This window comes from Anopheles merus, chromosome 2R, assembly GCF_017562075.2.
Source record: "Anopheles merus strain MAF chromosome 2R, AmerM5.1, whole genome shotgun sequence".
Classification (NCBI taxonomy): domain Eukaryota; kingdom Metazoa; phylum Arthropoda; class Insecta; order Diptera; family Culicidae; genus Anopheles; species Anopheles merus.
In genome coordinates, this window is record NC_054082.1 from 48,329,041 (window position 1) to 48,337,939 (window position 8,899).

Below are 8,899 nucleotides of genomic sequence, written 5' to 3' on the forward strand. Positions count from 1 at the left end.
ACAGAATCAACGCATTGTGCATCATCCTTCTTTGGTTTGAATCGAGTATAAAAGTAAAATGGTTTCACCATTTGGCGTATCCTTCACTGTCCTCAGAAACGATATTTAACCGACGTAATGCGATCATTAAAGACACTGCTGGTTCAAAGCTGGTCGATTGAACTCACAGCGAGTGGCCACAATGGCTCATCAGCAGGCAGTGACTTTCGATTCGAAGACTCGTTAGTACATGCCCAAAATAGCCTTTGCCCCTTGTTTGCAAAACTTGCTGCGAGCAGAAACCAAACGGTGGGAAGTCTTCGGTTCTTTTCGTAGCCAGTAAAAAGGCCTGCCCGTCGAACCAGCCAGTTGAGGATTTGCATCTATGGTGATGAAATTCGTTTCCTCCCGCCCTATCACCGACTTTGGGGTGGTAAGCGAGCGTAAACTTTGGAAGATGCTTGCTGTTTGCCAATTGGATTAGGGATTAATTCTCCGAAACGAGTATTTGCGCGGCGCTCTTTTTGTGTGGCGTCCGTTCGATGTGATGAAGTCCGTTGAAGTTCGTCTGTCAAGATGTAAAAAGTGATTGGATGTTATTGATGTTCGGCGCTTAAATGAAGCATGCTCGAGCTCATTAAGAAAGGTTGTGTGACAAGCTCGTAATAGTAGTTCAACTTCAGGTAGAATTTTGCAATAAAACCAGCGATGATGCTTTGAGATATCTGGAGAATTTCCAACATTGTTTTATATTTTTAAAAGAAGTTTTTATATTTTTATCAAATAGTATATGTAGCTTGAAGAAGGAGTGAAGATCTGCTAAAGATGAACGATATATAGAATATGTTTTTATGTTTCATAACCCAAATTCCGTATTTTTTTTAAAGGGGATCATCATTAAGGGTACATATTCAACTATTCCATAGCACTAATAAATTAAGTATATCACTGTTATCCTAAAATACCAGTTCAATCATTTTTTCACGTCAATATACTTTTTTTCAATTTCGAAATGAATATTTTTTTATTACACCCACACACACGCCACATGGAACAATGGACACAACACATGGAAAAATACATTGAGTGTGAAATTAAAAGCTTGCACATGTAAAATGTAAATTGATTTCCCTTCGCGCATTCGGTCTGTTGGAGCTACCTTTCAACAGAATATGTTTCAACGTAACAAATATTCGTTACCATCGCACAATGGTGCACACACTTTGCCGAAAGCAGGCGAACGGGACGGATCGGATGGGAGGGGATGTGGGATGAATGGCAGCGATTCCGGCTATACGCGTGGGAAGCAACATAATGGTGCTCTCGTTACAGTGACGTCTGTATAAAGAATGTTACCATTCTTCCTACCCTGCCTGTAACCCGTCAGCCCTTTGCTATCAACATCGCGTCCATCATTCACTGCGCGTCTGTGTATAAGCTCACTTTCGCCGACAACGATCCCGTGAATTAACATAAAACGTTTAAAACGACTTCCGCGATGGGAAGAAATTTGAACGCCAGTGTTAACCTAAGCCGCCTTGTAAGGTTGTTTCTTGTTACGGTGACACGAGCAGAACGGATACTAAGGAGGAAATATAACGGTCGTGCTAGATACTGAAGGAATGTGTGTGTTGGGGTGTTGGTTAGTCAGGAATGGAGAATACGGTCTAAAAATATGCACCATTGGAGCATGAGCATTGTTGTCGAATTTCGCATAAGGAAGAGCTAACCCCCGCTCTAGAGTATACGAGGAATAGCAAACAAGGGAGGGAAGCAGTAAAGTCATGAAAGCTGTTGCGCATTCCACCACTACTGACATGCTCACGGGACTTGCAAACCGATCAAAATTAAATTCCTTATCATGCTGTCTGTACTTCCTTTATGCATATACGGTAGATTGACTTGACAATCTCATCATCAATAATCAGTTTACCTTACTTTTTGATCAAACTGGCTGTGTTTCCCAAGAGCATATGATAACGAAGTTTCATAAGCTTTTCCTTGAACGCACATGCGATGATAAATAACAAAATCAAAAGCAAGGTACAAATATTTACGTTTGCAGTAAGCATGGAAAGGCAATCAAGAAATGAATGTTGGAAGGATACAATGCAAACTCTCGAAGATGTATTCTCTTGAAGAAGATTTTTTTCTTTAAACCTGGAAATAGACGAACCGAGATTTTCGTGGTACCGTGAAAATCGCGTATGACTTGTGATGTCAATTTTGTTATAAAATCTGACAGACAGACGAGATAATCGCGGGTCTTATATGCACCCATCCGAGTTCTAGTGGACGATTGATTGTGCAAAAATGAAATATTTTTTATTAATTTGTGGATCAAATTATTTATTTCACATATGCAAAATATAATATACAACACTCGTATCGCGTATGTCAGAAATAGGTATAGAGTTGGGTATCTCTGCGAAACAGTGTGCACAATTGTAGGCGCGAAAGATGTGACACCTGAACTGTTCTACAACTGTTATAAACAAGGCGCGACTTTCGCAGTACCGCGACAATCTCGGTTTTTGTATTTCCAGCCTAAGATGAACATTTTGACAGTCGTGACATTTTATACATTTACATTTTATGTCTCTTCAAAGTGAATGTTTTCCTAAGGCAAATATTCTCTGAGCAGCAAGTGTGATTTTGCAGCATGTATTCTCTAGGGTGAATTTTTGGAAGACAGGTCACACAAATATTGGCCAAAAGATTGCCAGGTTTTGCCCGTGGTTTCTTAGGCACATTTCATTAGCCGTGTTCAGACACGGCATAATCTGCTAAAAAATATCTGTCAAACACACTTTTTTACTGAGGTAGGGGAAGTCTAGCAGCCTGTGGCGAATCTTTTTCGAGCAATCCAAGCCATCCATCGCTGGATGGATAACAAACATATTTGCTTGCAATCTTTTGACAGGCCGAGAGAAATATCGTGTTTTTTCGTGTTTAAACATTAGTTTTCGATTGTTTCCAAGCCCTAAATGTTCTGATGCTTGTATATTGTGCATTTTTTACAACAAGAACCCGTGTTTTACGAATAATTTTGTTAAATTACGACAATTGTATCCTGCTAAGATTCGTGATGTGTGAACGCAAAAATATTGGCGAATCTTTTTTGAAGCTTGTTTCTAGTGGAAGGAGAAAGATTCGCGAAGAAAGATATGCCGTGTCTGAGTGTTCCTATTACATTTTTCTTAATATATTCTCTCTAAGCTGACGGTCTCCTTAAGGATCGCCTTAGAGGGATTGTATAATGTATAATCTATTAACGACAATCAAGTACATCAATCGAGACTTTTAAACAAGATTCATGAAAGCAAACAGGTCGATCCGCATAGAATAAATTGACAGAAAGCCATGGGACAATTTTGTCAGTTAAACTAATCATTGCTTATGTTTATCGATGCATTTAATCAAAGCAACTTTTTGGCTGATTTAAGGATTTAAGAATTTCATTCATCTTTCGTCGCCATGTTATAAACAAAGGATAGATTACACATTGTACCTGTTTGTGCTGATTGGATGTTTCATTTTACTATCAGTATTTAATTGAAAGTTAAATGGATATCTCATATCCAGGTGGAAAACATATTGTGCTGTTTTATGACTTTTCTCAGAGAACTCAGCTTTTCGGTCTTCCAGCAGGACTGTTTAAAACGGTAGTGATTCGTGGTCACAGAATGGAAAAGTTATGGTTCTGAATATACAGTGGACTGCAGACATTCATGAGTGATTGGTCCAAACAAATTTCAAGAATCCTTTCTAATAGTAAATTCGTCTACTTTTTTGCTTTAGATATTACTTAGTTTGTTTGTTTGTAAACAATTGTTCATCTAACTGTCAAAAGCGAACTGAAAATGGCAAACTAGCAACGGCCTTGCTTAATAGCTCTATGACTACCAAAGTCTATACAGTAAGTGTTTGCTAACCGGGAAGTTTTTACTTTCCAGTCAGCGCACAGATGTTCGTTAACGGAAGTGAAATTATAACCATCCAAGCAACTAAACAAATACCTACATGTTTCATTCCCATGTTTTTTTTCTCTTTTTTCCATTCGCATGCGTACGCAAACATACGATGCCGGATGATTTACGTTTGACGTTTAAGTGATTTTTAACTGGGATCAATCCTAGTTAGCAAACTTCCAGTTAAAAAGCATTTCAGTTAAAAAGCATGCTGATAAGCCCACATGATATACCAACAAACTTTGATGCCAACTAAAAAGCGTTGAACGATTGAATTCTGACTGTAACTGTAAACACGTCTCCCTGTCCTTTCTTTTACTCCACACACATAGACTTTGATCGAATCTGCATCTCGATTTGTTTCGATTTGTCTTGAGTTATTTTGTCTTTTCTGAAATTTTTAACTGCATCTTTTCCCAGATAAGATAGTAACATTAATATTTTAGCATTTATTGTTCACATTCAACCAGCACTTTACACTTTAGTGTAATAAATAATGATATATACAAATCGTCTATGTTAATTCAAAGAAGAACAATATACTTTTCAATATATACTAATACCTACACCTATATATGTAGGCATTTTCACATAGGCATGTAAACCAAGAAGTAAAATATTGTATTACCGATGTGGTAACGTTAAATAGGATTATTAAAAAATGAACGGAAGAGAATAAATGAGCAATCGAACAAGAGTTTAGTATGGCTTTAGCGCCGGCTAAGTAAGAAATAATAGTTGTTCTAGAAAATTCTTTACATAATGACTCTGTTCATGTTCTGCTACCTTATATTTGCCATATTCATTGTGAAGTCTCGACCATTTGCGAAGTGTAATAAATACGAGATCTAATGCAAGCATGCTGTAATCAAACGTAGATTTACGCCTAGATCAAATATCCTCATTTACCTGCACTTTATGCCAGTGGCCATCGTGAAGATCCCGACCGACGGTAATGATTTGTGCGCCTCCACCAAGATTATACCGCAGTCGAAGGGCTCCCTCAACCAGTTTCAGCTCGAAGAAGTCGAACGTGCCACCGTCGTCGGTGTAGAGCACGAGCCCATTCGGCTGCTCCGTCTTGAACTCGAGCTCCAGTGACCCATTCAACCCGGTATACCATTTGCGGAATTGTGCAAAACTGTTCTGCGATCCGTCCAGCACGAACCCGGAACATCCGCACCCGAACTGGGACAGTATTAGGCCTAGCAATAGCAACTTGGGCAGCCGAACTGTTGCCATGGCATTGCTCAGAATCTTTGGCAGGCTAAACGGTAAAGACAAGGATGATGATGACGGCGATGATGCTGCAGGGACTGAAGCGAGGTCAAACGATTGCTGCGCTTTGCTCTCGGAAGCCAGCGCTGTCGCCACGGGCACTGTCGCCGTCTTCAGTGGCTGCTGGCAATGGTAGTTGCTTTTATTGTCCGCACTCGATGCCTCACTGCCCAGAGCTGATTGCTTGAGAGAGCTGTTGCGCTGCCGTACGTTGGCACCCTTCTCCGCTACGATACATATATTATTGTCCGGGTGATTAGGGCTTTTAATGGAATTACTGTGGTCTGTAGAACGATACTGTCGTTGCCGAAGGGTTAGTTCCGCAGTCGGTTTCGCTCTCGCAAAGGATCCACCCACTGCTATCCCACACGACGCCTGTTCTCGCTGTTTTCTCTTGCATTTTCTCCTCGCGGATAATCTAATCACATTGGCCCCTTCCAAAAGTGGTGCCGCACTTTCCATAATGGATACACATTCTGCCTCTCCGCTAGTCTGGGAACCACCGCCAACAACTCCATTTCCATCCGCTTTCGTATCGCTCGCACGGGTTGTATGTTCCTCCACACGTACCGACGCCATCTTGTCTTCACTCACGCACCGAATGCTGGGGTTTCTTTTTCGATCTTTTTTCCGTCACCCACTGCAATATTATGTTTCTCTTTCTCTTTCTTCTACACTCAACGACAATCACTCACACTCTCACGTCACTATCTCTTCGGGGTTTGGTTGTGTAGAACTTGCTTTATCCTGCCTGTTTCGCGCTCATGCTCACAAATTCTAACGGGATTTTCTTCACTATTTGCTCACTAAGAACGAGTATGCCAACACGAAGTTTGCACACACACACACATACCAGTTTCACACACGCACACACACACGCTTACCCTCACATACGCGCGCGTACACACACATACACTTTCACTGTTTCTTTGCGTATTTTTTTTGTTGTTTTTGTTGATGTGTCTCTCTCCTGTTTTTCCCGATCTCACTATTCTCCAGCACTTCGCAACACGCTTATCTTTTTTCTCGGTTTGCAAGCGCCGCTGCTTGCTTTGATCAATTTTTCATACATTTCCTGAAAAGAGGTTAGCAACCATCACCAACACTTTTTATGTGCTTCTTATCGCATTCGGTCCATCACTTGCCCTTAAGCCATTTCAAGCATAACATTATTTCTTAATTTTTGCTTTATTTTGTCCACAAAAAAATTATACACGAACTCTTTTGCCAAAATTGTATCGTCTTTTCTAACGATATTTGCTTCACAAAATATATTTGTTAATCCTTTTAAAGTTTCTAGCTATTCAATATCTTCCTTTGCACAACGATTACAACATTGATATTAAATTGACTACATTTTGCCTGCTCGTCACCTCGTCCAAATGAGCCACCTATCATTCATCATATGTGTATCACCATTGTTGAACAACATAATCGCTTGCTAATATACACACATTTTTGCTTCGTGCTACCACCAACCATGCGCCTCCATTTGAAACTGTATTCTTCTTCAATTTTGCACGATTCCTGTACGGAATGATCGTACCGCGCAGCAAACAATAAAATAAGCTCGCATTATGTTCACCACCCTATTCAACAAAGTAAATGCTTCATCTCTAGGTGCTTCACTTCACTGTGAAAATCGCGCAAATAAAAGCAGCGCGAGCTAAAGAAAAAAAGAGAATGGTAACCAGGTGTGAACGGATGGCGTAAAATATCCTGATTCTATTAAAAGCACCCACACATCCAAAGCGTTACGTTACGCTCGCAATTGGAGATGAGAGAAAGAGTAGGAAAATGGTCGTGCGCTTAGCTCAACTCCGAATCTCAATTCAAAAGAACCTGATTACTCACAAAACTGTCCACGAGTCACGGCACAAAAAAACTGTTCTACTGTTTAGGAATCGTTGTATGTTTTATTTCCACTGGCACACGGAAGCACCATAGGGAAAAATGCACCATAAAAAAAATTACGCACACTTTTGAAAGAAACTCTATGAAAGGTCGAAAAAACTCCGCACATTAAGCAAGCGTCTCTCCTCCCATAAACGTAGCGTGTTCTGGGAATGAAGGCGAATGAGTTTGAATAAGTACACGTATTAGTATGCGTATCTGTAAATGTGTGTACGAGTCACCTAACGAGTACAGTACCGAAAAGTTCTCCAAAAATCATCACACGAACACACCGACACACATGATCCGACCGACGGACGTAGTTGGGAAGGTTGGCCTACACCAGTTGGTCGACAAGAAAAAACGGTCGAAACATGTGTTTATTCTATGCACGCATACCACCAAAAGCTCCTTTGTACGGTGTAACACAACAACGGAGAGACAGGGCTTTGCTGCTTTCCTTATCACACACTCACCACTAGCGGGAGCGACCAACTCAGCGTCGGGCGTGGGAGAAGTGGAACTCCGCTGAAGAAAGGGCCGCGGTGTGTAGCTAGTACAGAAATCGATATGAAAAATCCTTGACTAGGTTACAGGCACCACTAGCGCGATGGAAGCACGCCGTAGCAGTATGCGAAGAAAAGAATCGCTCACGTCCGTGTGTGTTTTTCCGTCCCCGTGAGCAATGTCCTACAGTCCTTGGAAATACGGTTCATTCTAGAGCCTCGCTCTCTTTACTCGAAATCTTTCTCTCGCTTTCTCCCTCTCTGTCTCTCTCGGTCGAAAATTTTACATTGCATCTTCACTGTCTCCATCTCACTTGGCTCCACACAAGGGCTTCCGTTTCTTATTCCTTTTGGGAAATGGAAAGAAAATTTCACAGTTGAATTTTCTTTTGCATTTACCCTCAGCTACCCGTCGTGCTCTTCACTCACTCAAGCACATTTGCACATTACTCTCGCACATACTCTCGGGCAAAATAGCTCATTTTGAGAGAGGGAGGGGGAAGGGGGTTCCACTTGGCACGTTCTCGAGGATTATCCTCCCCCTGCCAAAGCACTTTTTTTCGTTCTCGGTCGATGCTGAATATTGAGCACAAATGAGTATATCAAATAATTAAGTTTCTTTTTTCTCCTTTGCACCATTCGTTTGCATTCGTAATCATGGCCCTTTGATTTTCTTTTGATTCGTATGGCATTGTACATTAACACAGTAGAACGAGTATGCGTGCATGATGTTTGTGCCTCAACACGCAACGCAAACTTTTTACACTTTAATCCTAATTGTATGCCACTAGTGTTACCTACATAAAATCACGATCACTTATCACCAACGCCGTATACCACATACGAACATGCTTGTGGGGAATATGTTAGGTGATTGTAAAAACCACCTACTTCACAGGCCATCCACTGGATGGTGAACACTGGTACGGAACGGCAGTACGCATGGTTTGTCCGCGGTCGTCCTGCGTCGGATTACAAAGCTCAACTGCACTCGTTTTGCCATTGCGATGAGCACAAAAGTGCCCAAAACCGTCTACATCTACCGTCATCACTCATCGCTCAAAACGAATGAACCCACGGAACACTCAGCACCTTTTCCCCTTCACATTTCCCAAGCAGTACGCAAACACTAACACATTGTACGAGTGTGCGACGATTTCTCCCACGGCCACGGATTTGTTTTACCGTTTTGTTTTTGTTCGCTAATGTGCGCCCTTGCTCTCTGCTAAAGAAAAGGTTACTCTCGCGAATGATTGGGGAATGTTTTCGTTC

General features: G+C 41.3%; 1 protein-coding gene across 8 annotated transcripts in view; it reads right to left on the reverse strand.

The window, feature by feature from the left end:
- LOC121591009 (neurexin-1) overlaps window positions 1-8,617 on the reverse strand; it is an 86,461-nt gene extending 77,844 nt beyond the window's left edge. For 6 of the 8 annotated variants that reach the window (XM_041911298.1, XM_041911296.1, XM_041911300.1 and 3 more), the window contains exons 1-2: window positions 8,429-8,617; window positions 4,860-6,303 (exon numbers count right to left, since the gene is read on the reverse strand). In XM_041911298.1, coding sequence (XP_041767232.1) covers window positions 4,860-5,807 — 948 coding nt within the window. In that variant the 5' untranslated portion in view covers window positions 5,808-6,303; window positions 8,429-8,617. Of the gene's footprint in view, window positions 1-4,859; window positions 6,304-8,424 lie in introns of all 8 variants that reach the window. The other 2 variants (XM_041911294.1, XM_041911295.1) reach the window with 2 other exon arrangements.
- Window positions 8,618-8,899: the final 282 nt, after the last annotated feature.